Source organism: Gorilla gorilla, chromosome 1 (genome assembly GCF_029281585.2).
Source record: "Gorilla gorilla gorilla isolate KB3781 chromosome 1, NHGRI_mGorGor1-v2.1_pri, whole genome shotgun sequence".
NCBI lineage: Eukaryota > Metazoa > Chordata > Mammalia > Primates > Hominidae > Gorilla > Gorilla gorilla.
The window spans coordinates 203,814,371-203,833,104 of NC_073224.2; the positions used below are offsets into that span (position 1 = coordinate 203,814,371).

General features: G+C 48.7%; 1 protein-coding gene across 2 annotated transcripts; it reads left to right on the forward strand.

The window, feature by feature from the left end:
- The first annotated feature begins 5,288 nt into the window (after positions 1 to 5,288).
- TRAPPC3 (trafficking protein particle complex subunit 3) lies at positions 5,289 to 18,309 on the forward strand. Of its 2 annotated transcripts, none has more exons than XM_004025455.5 (5): positions 5,289 to 5,570; positions 14,736 to 14,833; positions 15,082 to 15,181; positions 16,912 to 17,094; positions 17,565 to 18,309. In XM_004025455.5, exons 1-5 carry the CDS (start codon positions 5,529 to 5,531, stop codon positions 17,682 to 17,684), a joined length of 543 nt encoding a protein of 180 aa, XP_004025504.1. In that variant the 5' UTR covers positions 5,289 to 5,528; the 3' UTR covers positions 17,685 to 18,309. The 2 variants fall into 2 exon arrangements, with proteins under 2 accessions (XP_004025504.1, XP_004025505.1); XM_004025456.5 differs by lacking the exon at positions 5,289 to 5,570 and adding an exon at positions 5,591 to 5,815.
- The last annotated feature ends 425 nt before the right edge of the window (positions 18,310 to 18,734 follow it).

Here is an 18,734-nt window from a genome sequence, read left to right on the forward strand (position 1 = left end):
TTAGAAAAGGATGATGATAGAAGGGCGGCAACTGGAGCCAGTAACCTTGAGCTAGTGACTTAACTTTTCTAAAATCTAATTTGCTCTCCTACAAAATCAGAAAAATAATAGTGCCATGAGGTATCTTGGGGTCTTTGTAAAGATTAAATAAGGCAATGGAAATGAAGTGCTGAGCACAGAACCTGGCATCTAGGAAGTGCTCAGTAAACAAGTATAATGGTGATGAAGGCATTGATGAGTAAAAGTGGAAGGACGAGGAGCAGATCCCCCATCTTTGTGTCAGTCATCTTATCTGCAGGGTGGGGGGACTGCGGGGATGATGGAGTTCATGACAGTCCTTTGTGAGGTCAGGGGCCTCACAGCCTGCCTCTTCCAGAGCTGGACAGGCCAGACCTGACTCAGGCAGTGACCAGACTCAGGATAATTCAGGAACACGTATGGAGAGAGCCCTCTGGGATGGTTCTTCTCCCACCTCCCACCCCTTGTCTTGAGATTACTGCAGGGATGGAGATGGATGGATGGATGGATGGGAGTCGCGAGATACCCACATTGGCTCTGGCTCAAGACTAGTGGCTGGCTGTGGTGGCTCACACTGTAATCCCAGCAATTTGGGAGGCCAAGGTGGGAGGATCCTTGAAGTCAGGAGTTCGAGATCAGCCTGGCCAACATGGTGAAACCCTGTCTCTGCCAAAAATACAAAAGTTAGCCAGGTGTGGTGGTGGGTGCCTGTAATCCCAGCTACTCCAGAGGCTGAGGCAGGAGAATCGTTGGAACCCCAGAGGCAGAGGTTGCAGTGAGCCAAGATAATGCCACTGCACTTCAGCCTGAGCAACAGAATGAGACCCTGACACAACAAAACAAACAAACAGCCAAACAAACAAAAGGAATAGTGGAGGTGGAAATGGCAGCTAAAAATGAACAGATAGGCCAGGGACAGCCCACGCAGGAGGACTTGAATGCCAAATGCTTGGAAACGAGCATGGGGAGCTGTTGAAGATTATGGGGTTTTTCAGTAGAGGAAGGGTGAGCAGACATTAGAACTGGAAATCTATTGTCTTTGGGATTGACTGTGGGGAGCTCACTAAAAAGAGCGCCTGGTATTAGCCTACGTCAGGGGGTTCTCAACCAAGGGCAATTTTGCCCCCCAGGAGACATTTAGCCGTGTTTAGAGACACACGGCGGTGGGCGGGGGGTGTGTCTCTAAACATGGCAGCTACCGCGTAGAAGCCAGGGATGCTGCTTACCATCCTACATTGCGTAGGACCATCCTCACAATAAGGAATTCTCAGGTGCAAAATGTCAGTAGTGCTAAGGTTGAGGAACCCTTCCCTAGCTTAAGGGTGAGGCACTCACAAGATGTTGGTGCTGGAGACCAGCAGAGCATCTGGGAGTTAGGCAGCTTAAACGACAGTTCTCCTGGCCAGACCCGAAGGTTTCCTGTGCTGCTGAGTCCACAGGGAGTGTGGGGAGGATGGCTGAGGAGGGGCCTGGAGAGCACCCGTGTTCCGTGATTGAGGCAGTCGGTGGACAGAGGAAGTGGACTCCTCTCCATTCTCCTCCTCACTGGCCAGGATCCCTGGCAGATTCCAGGCCCCAGCAACCAAGAGGGTTAAGAGTGTCTCTCTCTGAGTTTGGGGCTAGGTAACGCTGCATGGGGCACCACAAATAGACATCCCAGAGAAGGAGCAAGTAGGGTACTTGCTGAAACCCTAACATAAGAGGCTGAAGTCCCAACAGCATTCCCTGCAGTCTTTGGCGAGCGACAGGGACCTCTGGACCAGGGCAGTCTCCTCAGGGCAGGAGGAGATCGTGGCCCAGGGCGGTCTCCTCCTTCTGCACGGAAACAGGCATGAGTGAGCTGTTCCTTTCACCGCAAGGTTGGGCTGGGGCTGGGGGAAGCCCATAGAATGGGGATCAGAAATATGTTCCTATCCTGGCCAGGCACAGTGGCTCACGCCTAATCCCAGCACTTTGGGAGGCCAATGCAGGCAGATCACTTGAGCTCAGGAGTTCGAGACCAGCCTGGGCAATATGGCGAAACCCTGTCTCCACCAAAAATACAAAAAATTAGCCAGGCATCGTGGTGCGTGCCTGTAGTCTGAACTACTCAGGAGGCTGAGGTGGGAGGATCACTTGAGCCCGGAAGGTCAAGGCTGCAGTGAGCCATGTTTGTGCCACTGCACTCCAGCCTGGATGACAGAGACCCTGTCTAAAAAAAGAGAGAAAAGATAGTAAAAAAAATATTTAAAAAAAGAGTATACTAAAGAAATTTTTGGCCAGGCGGGGGTGGCTCACACCTGTAATCCCAGCACTCTGGGAGGCTGAGGTGGGCAGATGACCTGAGGTCAGGAGTTCAGGACCAACCTGGCCAACTGTCGAAACCCAGTCTCTACTAAAAATACAAAAACATTAGCCAAGCATGGTGGCACATGCCTGTAGTCCCAGCTACTCAGGAGGCTGAGGCAGGAGAATCACTTGAACGTGGGAGGCGGAGGTTGCAGTGAGCCAAGATCACACCACTGCACTCCAGCCTGGGCGACGGAACAAGACTGTCTCAAAAAAAAAAAAAAAAAGGAGGCCAAAAAAAAAAAAAAAAAAAAGAAAAAGAAATATGTTTCCATCCTGTTTCCCCTAGGGGAAGAAAGGCAAGGATATTTTCAGCCTCCTAGTTTGGTGGGGCAGGATCCAGGATGAACCTGATGGAGAGATGAAGGAAATCACTGGGAGAGTTAAGAAAGTTAACAGATCTCTCAGAACTGAGGCCTTGGATGCTGCTCCCACACCCACAAATTACTGCAGGAAGTGGGAGGGGCCTCACAGTGGGGGCAGAGGAGAGAATAGGCACCCATTCTCACTCCCACCCCAGCCTCAAGGCACTGCCCCAGCCTCAAGGGACTGCAGCAACACAGGGTCTCTAACCAGCACCGGCCTTCCTGGGGGGCCTCAGCCCCCAGGGCCCACTCCCTGGGGCTGGTGATGCCAGCTGCCCCTCCCCGTCCAGCTCTTGGGGAGGCGGGGAACTCAGATACAGGACTAAATAGGTTCAACCCTTTGGGTTCCCAGGAGAGAGTCTTTGTCTAGAGCCCCTGATAGGAACAGAAAGCTATCCCTTGTGTTGTTTTCTAGGGAGAAGGAGAAGAGGGTGGTGAGGGGACATCTGGTGTTCCTAAATGTCCTGGCCCCTAGAAGTGGTAAGGAGGGTTGGGATTTGGGAATGATGGAAACCATACTGAGAATCCTTGGAACAGCTGTCTAAAGAGTTTTGTTGTTGTTGTTGTTGTTGTTGTTGTTGTTTTGAGACAAGGTTTCAGTTCTGTCACCCAGGCTGGAGTGCAGTAGTGCAAACATGGCTCACTGCACCCGCCACCTCCTGGGCTCAAGTAATCTTCCCACCTTAACCTTCCTAGTAGCTGGGGGCCAGGGGTGCACACCACAATGCTCAGCTGGTTGTTTTTTTTTTTAATTTTTATTTATTTTTGTTAAAAAAGTAAATAAAGAAAAGAGTGGCTATTTCATAACAGAACAGCCTTTTTAAAAATTATTTTTTATGGAGATGGGGGTCTCACTATGTTGCCCAGGCTGGTCTCAAACTCCTGGGCTAAAGTGTTCCTCCTGCCTTTGCCTCCCAATGTGCTGGGGTTACTGGCATGAGCCACTGTGCTCGGCCTAAGAAGCCTTTAAGAACCTATCTGAGTGAGGAGGGGATCATATAGATCAACCTGAGATGGCCCCCACCCCCACTGTTAATTCAGGACTAATGACACTGCAAGTCCCAAAGAGAAAGAGACGCCAAGAGGAGGAATCCCAGGCAGAGAGAGGCAAAATCTCAGAGGCTGTTGGACAGGCAGGGAAAGGCTCCACCTCCAGTCTCTCTAGAACCGCCCTGCTTGACAGCAGGCAGGGTGGGGTCGGGTGGCTGGCTGTGAGTGTGACTCAGGTTTCTGTGGGCAGCCAAGGGCAGCCGGCAGGGAGGAGCCCAGACCGACAGACCGGCTGGCCAACTGCAGCTTTCACCTCAGCTGTCCTCTGTCCTGGGAATGCAGAGGGCTCTTGTCTAGCTGAGCTGGCCCTTGGGGGCTAGTTGACCCCTGCTTTCCTCCCCCAACCCCAACCAACCCTCAAGTTCCTTCCCAGAGCCCTCGGCCCTTGGCTTCCTCCCCTGTGGCATTACACAGGATGGAGAGTGAGGGGTCACTGCCTCTAGGGAGGAAACAATGTCTGGGGAAAAGGGTATAATAATGATTGGTCCTGCACCCTGAGGGAGGGACTGGGGGAACCCTGGGCACCAGCTTGCAGCCTCAGCGGCCCCCCAGCCCTCCCTAGCCTGGCTGGCTCGTGTCTGGACAGGCTGGTTGTCATGGTGAGGGCTAGGGGCCAGAATGCAGCTGCTACAGTCAGGCTACCAGGCCTAAGTTGAACAGAGAGTGCTCAGGGACCCCCCAGCCCAGCTTCCTCAGAGTTGACCAGCTGAGAGACCGCGGGAGCTGAAACCAAAGAGCTGTGGTCAGGGACTATAGACTTCCCCTTGGTGATGGGTGAGAGTTCAGCCAGCACATTCCCTTCGTGTTTCTGGTGCCTGTTTGTTGGCTTGATTTTGGAGGGTGGCTGGAAGGGAATACACGTTTCTTTTATGCCTTTTATGCGCCCAAGTGCTGGGCATGCGTGGCTCACCAGTCTTTACAACAACTGAGAGAGATTTAGCAACTTGCCTAAAATGGCAAAGCTGGGATTAGAACTCAGAACTGACGGCCACGACAGTTAATGATCTTTGTTTCCTGGGAACCAGGCAGTGTAGCTGTTCTAGGGGGAGGGAGGGGGAGAAAGTGACTTGAACTTTATCTAAAAGACTGGATATTCCATCACGAGGCCACAGGTGGTAGAATGCAGGTGCTGGCATCATTTGGGGTTTGGCAGTCTGAAGAGAAAGACACTAGCGAAATGCTTGGCACATAGTAGGTCATTAAATATTTTTCTAATGAAGAAGCCAATTCTGTGTGAGTCATTGCTAGTTTTCTGGGACATCTTGGGAGCTTCTGGAGCTGAATCGCAACAGCGGAAGACGCTAGCTCGAAAGAGGGACTTTCCAAGACCAACCCCGGCGAGAGAGGAATTTGCGGAGCATCATCTCTGAGCCGGGCGCGGGGGGAGGGGGACAAGGGGGAAGCGTGTTTATGACCCAGGATTACCGAAGGCTGCGGACGCCACCCAGCGGCCGGGATGCTGCCCAGGGCAAGCCGGGCTCTACCAGGCAGGCGCGCGCGGAGCACTCCGGGAGTTGTAGTTGACTGTGTTAAGAGGCGGTGCTGCCAAAGGGCCTGTTGGGTGTTGTAGTCTGACGTTTGTTGGGCGGGAGTTGCCCACGTCGGCCGGACCACTAGTCCCGTGGTGCCCCGCGGGAGGCCGCGCAGGCGCAGTGAGTCAGTGCCGGTCGGTCTTGTGGGCTGAGGGGCAGCGGCTTAGGCTCCGGCGTCTGCAGGGGTCGCCGAGCTAACCCGTGGCTAGGCGAGTGGGGCGGGGCGGCCGGCACCATGTCGAGGCAGGCGAACCGTGGCACCGAGAGCAAGAAAATGGTAACTTGGAACGCGTGACCTCGGCGGGCGGGGCGAAATTGAGGCGTACAGGGAAGGGGCCCGGCGCCTAGCGCGAGGCGCGTTTGGAAAAGGGCCTTCCTGTGAGCTCTGGCAAGGGGAAGCCTCTTGCTGGGTCACTCCGGGGGCGTTCCAGGCAGGTGAGGGGACCGTCGGAGAAGTTCCCCGGAGGAGACCCCGCCCCCAAGGCCTGAGTGCAGCTCTGTCCTAAGCCAACAACAACGACGGTAATAAATACCAATAACTGCCACTTACTGCTCTCTTACTATGTGTTGGGCACCGGGTCACGCACGTTACAGCATCTCAGTTAATCTGCAGAGTAGCCCCTATCAGATGGATAACATTGCCGTTTTACAGCTTGGAGAGCTTACGTAATTTGCCCATATTTACACCTGGAAAGTTAGGATTTGGACCCGTGTTTAACTCCAAAGCTAATGCTTCAGACTGTTAGGCTTTACTCTTAGGCTACAGTGTCTCGTACTGTGGCGTGGGTATTGTGAGAGATGTTCAGATACTGGTCGTGCCAGAAAGGAACGTTTTATTCAATGGAATAAGAGATGGGCCAGAGTAAGCAGTGAGTGGTGCCCCTCTAATGGAGTGGGTGGCTCCCTTCTTTCCCAGGGAATAGTTTGGACACCATATGGTCCTATAAAGTTGGACTAGGGGCTGGGGCTGCAGACTTAGGTCATTTTTCTTTTGTTCTTCCCTCCCTCCCCCCGCCCCCAGACGAAATCTCCTCTGTCACCTGGGGTGGAGTGCAGTGGCACTAACTTGGCTCACTGCAACCTCTGCCTCCCAGGTTCAAGCAGTTCTCCTGCCTCAGCCTCCCGAGTAGCTGGGATTACAGGTGCCCACCACGCCTGGCTAATTTTTGTATTTTTAGTAGAGATGGGGTTTCACCATGTTGGCCAGGCTGGTCTTGAACTCCTGACCTCAGGTGATCTGCCTGTCTCGGCCTCCCAAAGTGCTGGGATTACAGGCGTGAGCCACTGCGCCTGACCAATTTTTGTATTTTTAGTAGAGACGGGGTTTCACCATGTTGGCCAGCCTGGTCTCGAACTCGTGGCCTTAAGTGATCTGCCTGTTCGGGCTCCCAAAGTGCTGGGATTACAGGGGTGAGCCACCGCATCCGGTCAAAAGACGAGAATATTTTGTTAGGAAACAATGTCAGGTAAGGGGAAACACATGGACCTTGGTTGGAATTCTGACTTACTTGATTGATCTTCAATTTCTTTACCTATAAAATGGGGATAGTAATGTCTACCTAATATTAAATGGGATGGTGTAAAATGTGAGGGGCATGGTAAATGTTTCTTTCTCCTTTTCCTATGAGATGAGTAGAGGTCTTCCTGGTTAGTTTTTGTACTTTGCTCTCATTTTATCCATTTTTTAAGCCTGAAATCAATATTGAAATCTTTAACAAAAACCTGCAGACTCTACCCCCAACCCCCAGTATTCTTCGTTTCAGTGAAGTAAGGAAATTAGGGAGGGGCAGCAGCATACTCCTGCCTTCAAGGCTCTTGGAATTCCCTTCCTCTAGATAGTCACTTAGCCCACTCCTGCCTTCATTCATAGTTACTCAAATGTCACCTCCTTTGAGAGGCCTTCTCTCCTGATTACCTGCCTAATTCTCTAACCTCTAACTCTATGCTGGTTGTCTTCATAGCACTGTCTATTTAATTTTAAATGATATACCCAGGCTGGAGTGTAGTGGCATGATTGAGGCTCATCCAGCCTGACCTCCCGAGTTCAAGCAGTCCTCCCGCCTCAGCCTCCCAAGTAGCTGGTACTATAGGTGTGCACCACCATGCCTGGCTAATTTTTTTTTTTTTTTTGTAGAGCTAGGGGTCTCCCTGTGTTGCCCAGGTTGGTCTCGAGGTCTCGAACTCCTGGGCTCAAGCAGTCCCTCCAACTCTGCTTCACAAATTACTGGGATTGCATCTGTGCTCCATTTAAGCTTTCCAAGACCTAAATTGTTTTGTTTTGTGTTTTGAGACAGAGTCTCGCTCTGTCACCTAGGCTGGAGTGCAGTGGCCCGATCTCAGCTCACTGCGGCCTCCACCTCCCAGGTTCAAAAGATTCTCCTGCCTCAGCCTCCCGAGTAGCTAGGATTACAGGCACCCACCACTACGGCCGGCTAATTTTTGTATTCCCAGGTTGGTCTCAAACTCCTGACCTCAAGTGATCTCCCCACCTCAGCCTCTCAAAGTGCTGGGATTACAGGTATGAGCCACTGCACCCAGCCTTCGTTTTTTGTTTCTTGAAGCACCAAAAGCACAGATTTATTGAAATGAAAGTACACTCCACAGAGCAGGAGCAGGCTCAAGCAAATGGCTCAAGAGCCATCTAAATTGTTAGTATGCCCAAGTAACTAGATTTTAGTCTGTGCAAACAGAAACAGCCCTTTTGTCCAATAAACTTTTCCTTAGCCCCAACTATATGCAGAGCTCTGTGCTAGATGCTGTGGGAGATGCAAGGATGAAGTCCTAGTCCCTAACTTTGAGAAGCACATACTCTGTGAGGGAGACAGAAATGTATACCATATATACTGTGTGTATCTTCTAGCAGTGGAAAAATAAAAAGAAATGTTTGCCATACAGAGGTGTAGTTACCGCCTGCACCTGAGTTCTAGTTTCACCACTTACTTGCCTTGTTACCTTGGGCAAGTTTGTTCATTGTTCTAGCATCAGCTTAATCATCTTTTTTTTTTTTTTTTTTTTTTAATGAAGTAGGCTGGGTGCGGTGGCTCATGCCTGTAATCCCAGCACTTTGGGAGGCCAAGGCGGGCAGATCACGAGGTCAGGAGATGGAGACCAGGGTGAAACCCCGTCTCTACTAAAAGTACAAAAAATTAGCCAGTCGCGGTGGCGGGCGTCTGTAGTCCCAGCTACTCAGGAGGCTGAGGCAGGAGAATGGCCTGAACCCGGGAGGCGGAGCTTGCAGTGAGCTGAGATTGCACCACTGCACTCCAGCCTGGGTGACAGAGTGAGACTCCATCTCAAAAAAAAAAAAAAAGAGAGACCATCCTGGCCAACATGGTGAAACCCCATCTCTACTAAAAATACAAAAATTAGCTGGGTGTGGCAGTGCACACCTGTAGTCCCAGCTACTCAGGAGGCTGAGGCAGGAGAATTGCTTGAACCCGGGAGGCGGAGGTTGCAGTGAGCTGAAATGGCGCCACGGCACTCCCGCCTGGCGACAGCAACACTCCATCTCAAAATAATAAATAAAATAAAAAGGCCTGGTGCTGTGGCTCACGCCTGTAATCCCAGCACTTTGGGAGGCCAAGGCGGGTGGATCACGAGGTCAGGAGATCGAGACCATCCTGGCTAACACGGTGAAACCCTGTCTCTACTAAAAATACAAAAAAAAAAAGTTAGCCGGGCATGGTGGCGGGCGCCTGTAGTCCCAGCTACTCGGGAGGCTGAGGCAGGAGAATAGCGTGAACCCGAGAGGCGGAGCTTGCAGTGAGCCGAGATCGCGCCACTGCACTCCAGCCTGGGCGACAGTGCGAGACTCCGTCTCAAAACAAAAATAAAAAAATGAAGTAATAATAGTACCTATATTATAGGGTTGTTCTGAGGATTAATTGAGAGAATGCATGTAAAGCTAGCAGTGTAACGGTGCACTCAGAACACAGTTGACACCCAGTAAGTGTCCTCTAGATGTGTTATTAGTAAAGCTAGTAGCCTTCATGTGCCTGTACGGGGGTTGGCTCTGGAATCCCATGGACAATGAGACCTGCCCTTCTCTTGCGTTGGCTTACTGTGACCCAACCCAGTGTCTATTCCCCTGAGCTCAGGTGAGCCATTACTTAAGTAGTAGCACTTGGAGTCTCCATGACAGAAGGCTGGAGGGTAAGAGAGTTGGCTGGATTTAGTCTTGCTTTTGATCCTCCTCCAGCTGCTAGAGGGGATTCACACTGGATTACCTATTTTGACAAAAATAGTATGAGTCTTGGAGCATTGGCTCTAAAGATCAGCCTCCTGGCCAGGCACGGTGGCTCACACCTGTAATCCCTGCACTTTGGGAGGTGGAGGCGGGTGGATCACGAGGTCAGGAGATGGAGACCATCCTGGCTAACACGGTGAAACCCCGTCTCTACTAAAAAAAAAAAAAATACAAAAAATTAGCCGGGTGTGGTGGCGGGCGCCTGTAGTCCCAGCTACTCGGGAGGCCAAGGCAGGAGAATGGCATGAACCCGGGAGGCAGAGCTTGCAGTGAGCCAAGATGGCGCTACTGCACTCCATCCTGGGTGACAGAGCGAGACTCCGTCTCAAAAAAAAAGAAAAAAAAGATCAGCCTCCTTAAGGAGATTTGACATTTTGTTTGGGGCACTAACAGGAAGAAAGGCCTCCTGAAAACTGTCAAGTGGTGTCTCACCTGAGTGTAGAACTGGTTTCATTTACTTTGTTCAGGTTGTGCCTGAAGTACTTGGAGATCATGTTAGCATAGCTGCTATAAATCCTGTGGTTTCTTGTCTGCAAAGCACATTCAAGTCCATTATCCTACTAGATCCTACCAACAACCCTGTGAATGGCATGACAGATTTTACTGTTTTACTGTTACTTTTTTTGAGTTAGAAGATTGAGGCTTAGCCCAGTGAATTGATTTACCTAAGTACTCACAGCTGTTAAGCAGCAAGTCCAGACTCAGAATCAGGCTTTCAGGATCTTGCTGTGTTGTCCAGGCTGGAATGCAGTGGTGTAATCACAATTCACTGCAGCCTTGACTTCTCAGGCTCGAGCCATCCTCTCACCTTAGCCTCCTGAGTAGCTGGGACTACAGGCATGCACCACCATGCCCAGCTAATTTGTTCTATTTTTTATAAAGATGGGGTCTCACTGTGTTTCCTAGGCTAGTCTCAAACTCCTGGGCTCAGGTGACCACTTCCGACCCCTGCCTCCGCCTCCCAAAGTGCTGGGATTATAGGCATGAGCCACCATGCCCAGCCAGAAAGTTGTTTATATTGATTCAAAATCTTCTTTCTTTATGACTTGCCCTCCTTTTTTTTTTTTTGGAGACAGGGTTTCGCTCTTGTCTCCCAGCCTGGAGTGCGGTGGCATGATCTTGGCTTACCGCAACCTCTGCCTCCTGGGTTCAAGCAATTCTCCTGCCACAGCCTCCCAAGTAGCTGGGATTACAGACACCTAGTACCATGCCCAGCTAATTTTTGTATTTTTAGTAGAGACGGGGTTTCACCATGTTGGCCAGGCTCGTCTTGAACTCCTGACCTCAGGTGATCCGCCCGCCGCAGCCTCCCAAAGTGCTGTACTTGCCCTCCTTGAACCTAGTTCAGGGTGTGATCTAGCACCACACCACATGGAACCAGTTTAAGAATAAAAATAAGTATGTATTTCTTGAGTACCTGCTGTGCAGCAGGTGCTCCACAAACATTATCTGATTGGAATTTCATTGGAATTACACAGTAACTCTGAAAGGCAGGTAACGTTGTCACCATTTTACAGATGGGAAAAACTAATGTTCAGGAAGATTAAGCAGTGGCTTAGTATAACAAAGCTTTTTACAGGATAATGCTCAGCTATAAGAAGGCTGTTGAGTCTGTTACTTAACCTGTCATCTGTAAAATGGGGATGAATAATATTTGTTCTGCTAACCTCTCGTGGTTGTTATGAGAAACTGTTACAAAAATAGATGTGTTGCAGAAGTGATTCATGTTTCTGGTGGTAGCTGAGATGCGGTGCTTATGTTCAGTGAAGAGATTGGGCTGGTTGACCTTTATGACCTTTATGATCCCATGAGAACTTTTGTTTTAAAAGTCACAAGGGCTGAAAACCCAGGTCTTCAGACTCTGCAACCTCCCGTCACTTATCTGATTTCCTCTTCTGTTCTCTCTTGCTTACTCCTCTCTAAGGCCAAGAGTCTCCCGCTGTTTCTCAAACACACCAGGCATACTTACTTGTACCTCAGGATCTTTAGAATTAGTGCCTAGAATTTTTTCTAGACCAGCTATCTATCCAGATATCTTCATGGCTTACCAAATATCACCTTAGTGAGGCCTTCCCTGATTATTCGATTAAAATTAACCACCCCCCCAACACACACACACGTAAATACCCCCAATCTGTTTTTGTGCTTTATTTTTCTCCATAGCACCTATCACCATCTGGCAAATCATGTATTTTATTTGGCTGTATTGTCTCTCCCCCTCCTGTTAGATAGCCTGGTACACAGTAAATGTTGAATCAGTGATTTGTTTTCATTATACCATAGCCCATTCCTATTTTATTTGTTTATATTTATATTTATTTTTATTTTTTGAGACAGAGTCTCACTCTTCTACCTAGGCGGGAGTACAGTGGTACAATTACAGTTCACTGCAGGCTTGACATCCCAGGCTCAAGCCATCCTCCCGCCTCAGCCTCCCAAGTAGCTGGTACTATAGGCATCCACCACCATGCCTGGCTGATTTTTAAAATTTTTTGTAAAGTTGGGGGTCTCACTATTTGCCTAGGCTGGTCTCAAATTTCTGGGCTCAAGTGATCCTTCTGCCTCAGCCTCCCAAAGTGCCGGGATTACCAGTATGAGCCACTGCACCTGGCCATCCCTTCTATTTTTAAAGCATAAAGGCCTTTAAGTTATACATTTATGTCACTCACAGTTCCACAGAGGCTTGGTTCGTAATTGAAGATGAAGATAGACTTGCAAATCAAGAGAGGGTATGGAGAGCCTAACTCAGGGATCCCATTCCGAGATCCCAGGTATATGGATTCCATGACCACCAACAGATCTGTCCAGGACCTTGATTGTTCTTATTGGTAAATAGGAGGTAGCTGCATGTATAAGGTGCTTGATAAAATCATGATTTGCTTGTTACTTGGCATCATGGTGGCCTGAGGCTCTTGAAGTCTCCATCCAAGGGCTCATTAATAATGGAATGAAAGCTCTCCTGATTTAATGCAGTGGTGCCAATTCTCTGGACTGGTAACTGCTGGATTGTTTCCATCCATTCATGCTCAAACCATTCTAGTGCCAAGCCCTTGACTTTACTAAAAAAATCATTCCCCTCCTTAACAGCTTCCCCTTAATTGCCATATTTGGTAAATAGTCTCTTGGAGACACTGATCTGACTGTTTATTTGAGTTCAAAGGGCCTCCTGATCCTGAAACTGATTTTCTTTGACTCTAGTGCAGCTAAGTTTTTTGGGTATTTTTTTTCTTCTGTTTTTGTTTTTATTGAGGAGGGCTTATTAATACTGCAGTTGTGGGGAAGAGTGGATAGGTTGACCATTGGCTTGGAAACCTTTGATTTTTTTTCTCCCCAAATTACTTTTGTCAATAATTAGCTGTTTGTCCTTGGGCACGTTCTTTTTTTTTTTTTTTTTTTTTTTTGGGAGACGGAGTCTTGCTCTGTTGCCCAGGCTGGAGTGCAGTGGCGTGATCTTGGCTCACTGCAACCTCCTCCTCCCGGGTTCTAGCGATTCTCCTGCCTTAGCCTCCTGAGTAGCTGGGATTACAGGCATGCGCCACCACACCCAGCTAATTTTTGTATTTTTAGTAGAGACGGGGTTTCACCGTGTTAGCCAGGATGGTCTCAATCTCTTGACCTTGTGATCCGCCCGCCTCGGACTCCCAAAGTGATGGGATTACAGGCGTGAGCCACCGCGCCCAGCCTCCTTGGGCACATTCTTTAACCATTCTGGGTCTCAGTTTCCTTATCTCTAAAGTGGGGTTAATTCCTGCCTTTCCTGGATTACTGTGTTATCATGGGATAGATAATGAGATACAAGTAGAACACAGTATTTAAGCAAAAGGCATTCAAATTATTATTCTTGTAGTGCCCCCATCATCAGGCCATGGGGATGGCGTGAGGAGCATTGGGTCCTCAGAGCCTGGGCTTTTACATTTCTTAGACTTTCTTCCCCAGAAAACTTGAAGAGAGGAAGGTTCTTTGCTTCAAATCTGACAAATCTCCATTCAGAAGGAAGAGTGTGGGTGGTTATCCTGATTTTTCAGCCTTATTTCTGAGTTAATTCATTGGTCCAGATGTGCTGTTAATATGTTTCTCACTTTAACCCTGATAATGCCTTTCCCCCTGCCTGCTGCTTTCATTCTGTAGTCTTGGTATTTGTCGCTCATTTCACCTTCTACATCAATTTCTTGGTAGATAAGTGACAGAATTCTTTTTTTTTTTTTTTGACAGAGTCTCGCTCTGTCACCCAGGCTGGAGTGCAGTGGCATGATCTCGGCTCACTGCAAGCTCCGCCTCCCGGGTTCATGCCATTCTCCTGCCTCAGCCTCCTGAGTAGCTGGGACTACAGGTGCCCGCCACCACGCCCAGCTAATTTTTTGTATTTTTAGTAGAGACAGGGTTTTGCCATGTTGGCCAGGTTGGTCTGAAACCTCTGACCTCAGGTGATCCACCCGCCTTGCCCTCCCAAAGTGCTGGGATTACAGGCATGAGTCACTGCTCCTGGCCCCAGAATTCTTTATGTGAGAAGGAGTTTCTGTGATTTTAACTGCTATTGTAATAGAAACCAGTTGATTCTGAAGAGTCACCTCTTTTCCTGGAAATATTTTGGCTGTGAGTTAAGAGGAACATTATTTTCTCCCATGCTGGTGACTTTGGAAAGGGGTTGTCATCAGTGCAATGAACTTGGTCTGGGACTTCCTTCCTTCCCCATGGACTGGGCCCCTGGGTCCTCTGTTGCTTCTGGGAGGGGCCTTGGGAGTACAGTTTACTCTAGGCCAGGACATTCTAAGACATGTGGAAACCATTGGTCACACCTGCCAGCAACAGAGATTAGTTTGTAAATGTCTGTTTCAGGTGTTTCACAGCATCTAGTGAATGACGATTGCTCCCATACCAGATTCTGGTGACCTGATCTTAGGCTTGACAGCTGTGGTGGAGACTTGGGTTGGCAGAAGCCTACCTTGGTGTGTTGGAAGAGTGATTGCTTAGTGCATGAGGTGCCTTTTACAGCCCATTTTGCAGTAGTTCTGGCTGCAGCCCTGCTGCTTTGACCTTGCAGGCCAAATTTCCTGGCTCCTCCAAAGGGGATGATATTCTTTCCCTCCAGACACAGTTAGAGGGAATCCTGACAGTTGCATCAAGGCTGGTCCAGACTCTCACCACACTTTCTCTTTTGTGCTGCTTGGTCCTGACTGCCTTTTGAATCTCTTTTAGAGCTCTGAGCTCTTCACCCTGACCTATGGTGCCCTGGTCACCCAGCTATGTAAGGACTATGAAAATGATGAAGATGTGAATAAACAGCTGGACAAAATGTGAGTGAGCTCCTTCACAGGAGAGACAGAAATGGGGCTCCCAGCACACTGAGTCTACATTGTCCTTTAGAGCTTAAAACAGGGTTCTCTCTCTTTCTTAGCCAACATTTTGGGTACATTTCTCACTAAACTCATTTACTGGGATGTTTTTGAGATTATCCCCATTTTCCCTTTACCACCAACAACCTTATGTTCAAACATAAGACATTTAGACTCCATCATAGTCTCTTCTCTAACTTCCTTCCCAGGGGCTTTAACATTGGAGTCCGGCTGATTGAAGATTTCTTGGCTCGGTCAAATGTTGGGAGGTGCCATGACTTTCGGGAAACTGCGGATGTCATTGCCAAGGTCATTATTCTGGGCCACCTGTCCATGCTGAAGAATTGCTGCTGAGAGGCACTGCTTACCACTCTTTCTATCTCCCTTAGAGAGGCCTTTAATCTCCCAAAAGACTGGCTAGGCAGCTCTTTGGGTCAAAAAAACATTCCAGGTCATTAGGGAATAGCATAGATTATTTAATCCCTGTGGATTAAAGCCCCACTGAAATCAAAGCCTGAGCTTTTCCACTGTGAAGGTGTAGCAGAGTAGCATGGGGGTAAAGAATACAGACTCGGTCGGGCGCGGTGGCTCACATCTGTAATCCTAGCACTTTGGGAGGCCCAGGCGGGTGGATCACAAGATCAGGAGTTCAAGACCAGCCTGGCCAAGATGGTGAAACCCCATCTCTACTAAAAATACAAAAGTTTGCTGGGCGTGGTGGCGGGCACCTGTAATCCCAGGTACTCTGGAGGCTGAGGCAGAGAATTGCTTGAACCCAGGAGGCGGAGGTTGCAGTGAGCCGAGATCACATCACTGCATTCCATCCTGGGTAACAGAGCAAGACTCCATCTCAAAAAAAAAAAAAATACAGACTCACAAACCTGGCTCCAGTACTTACTAGTTTTGTGTTTTTAGATAAGTTAAATTTCTTTAATTACCAGTGACCTCATCTTTTTTTTTTTTTTCTTTTTTTCTTTTTTTTGAGATGGTGTCTCACTCTTGTTGCCCAGGCTAGAATGCAATGGCGTGATCTCGGCTCACCACAACCTCCGCCCCCCCGGGTTCAAATGATTCTCCTGCCTCAGCCTCCTGAGTAGCTGCGATTACAGGCATGCACCACCATGCCCGGCTAATTTTAATTTTGTATTTTTAGTAGAGATGGGGTTTCTCCATGTTGGTCAGGCTGGTCTTGAACTCCCCACCTCAGGTGATCTGCCCACCTCGGCCTCCCAAAGTGCTGGGGTTACAAGCGTGAGCCACTGTGCCCGGCACCAGTTACCTCATCTTTAACATGAAGAAAATAAGAGCTACCCCCAGGGCTGTTTTAAGGAGTAAATGAATAATGGACATGAACATTTAGGTAAAATGCTAGTGTTTAGCATAGTGTTGTGCATATAGTAAATGTTTACTATTACTAGTATTAGTGCTGTCTATTGTAGTATTAATAAATGACATAGCACCCATAACTTTGTGGTGTCAGTTACTTAAAAGTTGGTCTTTCTGTTGTAAGCTTGCTGGTCATACCCAAATCCTAGAGGATTGACAGTGGAGAGAGCTTTGTGAGAGTTTGGAATTAGGAGGGTGGATAGGGTAGGACTTTTTCTCTGCCCAGTAATGTGTATTCACTTTCAAGAAGGTGCATTCAGGTAGCACAGACAGAGGAAAGAGAAGTGGGTTAGGGCCTCTGCACTCAGGCAGCCACTGTGTCGAAAGACTAGTGCTCCCTTCCACTGAGAAGTACAAGCACACAGTGAGTGAGTTGTTGCTTACTTGTATGATGCCTAGGAAAGAAAAATGTTTCTGGGAAAACAAAACAAAACAAAGCGACAGGCAAAATTGTATGATGCCGTGAAGGAGAGGGGTGCAGCATCATGTACAGATGCTTCTCCTTTGTTGTCCTGAGTATCTGAAGTGTCATCTTGCAGAGGCCACAGGTTTGTTCCTGAGCCACTTAATTCCCCTTTGCCAGTTCTGTCACCTTCCCTGTGGTACAGTTCCTGCTGCTCTTCCCCAAAGTGCTGTTGTGTGTCCCCTGACAGGTGGCGTTCAAGATGTACTTGGGCATCACTCCAAGCATTACTAATTGGAGCCCAGCTGGTGATGAATTCTCCCTCATTTTGGAAAATAACCCCTTGGTGGACTTTGTGGAACTTCCTGATAACCACTCATCCCTTATTTATTCCAATCTCTTGTGTGGGGTGTTGCGGGGAGCTTTGGAGATGGTGAGTGCAACTCTTTATCTTCTGGGACACCCGAAATGCAATAGGGACTTGATAAGTGTTTAAATGAATGAAAGAGAGAAAAGAAAGGGCTTTGGCTCACCCCAGTGCTTTACTGCCTGAGATGGTGATGCTGCTGAGGTAGGATCCAAGTCGGACATCTTTACATGGTGATACTCCTCCATACCAGGCTGGAAGGTGGTGCTGTCAGTCCCCAAAGCCCAGGAACATCCATTCTCAGATAGGCTTATTTGGTGACAGTCTCATTCTTGGGTATTCTTTGCTAAGTTTCTCCTTAAGGGTTGGAGTCATTGTCTTATGCAACGGAATGTTGGCGCTGTCAATCCTGTCCTTGTGGGAAACCAGCCCCCCTTTTTTGGCTGCTGTGGATGAGTCAGTTATGCCCCATCCCCACTGGTTCCCTAGAGGCTGTGGCCAGGCAGCTACCCCTTCATTTTCCCACTGTCCCCCAGGTCCAGATGGCTGTGGAGGCCAAGTTTGTCCAGGACACCCTGAAAGGAGACGGTGTGACAGAAATCCGGATGAGATTCATCAGGCGGATTGAGGACAATCTTCCAGCTGGAGAGGAATAACCATCCCTACAACTCGAGGATAGCCATCAGGAGCACTGTTGGAATCAGCAGGCCTCTGTGCTCCCTCTGCCCTCCAGAACTCAGTGACTCTTGAACATGGATGTTATATATTCTTATAACCTGTTTCCATTCTCCATTCAAATAAAGAGCAGACTGCGATATAGTCCATTTACCCCATGTGTGCACATTCAGGAGCAACAGTCTCTGCCCCCATTCCCTTGAGAGGGGCTGGATGTAATCACCCTTGGTTGGACTAGAAAGAGCTCAAACCATTTTACATTCCTGTTTGAATTTTTCCAAAGCAAAACTCACTTTGACCCCATTAAGAGGCAAGCCTGGCACATCTATCCCTGGGCCTTTAGAAAGCCATTTGCCTCAAATGGCTATAGGGTTGTGGGGTGGAGGGAGGAAGGTCTGGGAGGGAGTGGGGAGGAATTGCTAGCTGTAGTGTGACACATTGTAGTGTTTGCCAGGAAAGGAGCCAGTCATGCCGGAAACACTGACTTCTGGGAAGCCACCCAGGTCTCATTCCTCCCTGCTGTTGGAGGCAACATCTCCTCTTTTTACAGAGGGTACATCCTTTTTTCTTACAAATTCTTCAATAAAGACACATTCTTGAGTGAAATCCCAATCATGTCCTGTTTTCTTTCTGCTTATCCCCAGGTGTTTTGTTACAATGGTGTGAGGAGACCAGGTAGGTTCATGGGCCCTGTCTTTCTTTGACTTGGTTTAGCAGTGGCTTCTCTCCACAGACGAGAGAGTCTGGGAAACCTGGGAGCCAGTATAAGCAACTGAAGCCCCTTCAGAGTCGCTTTTGGCTCTAGTGTGTGCAGCAAAATCTAGAAGCAGACCATTATTCCAGACATACCTAAAATGAACTATCCTGGGCACTTGGCCACCAAGTTGGAAGGTTTGGCTAGAAAGGCCATATAAACCCTGTTGTTGGGGTGCTATTTATTGAGTGCTTACCACTTGAAAGACACTACTGAACACTTTGCATGCATTAGCCAGCTCACAAGAATTCCATTTTTAGAGTGGAGGCCACAAGTT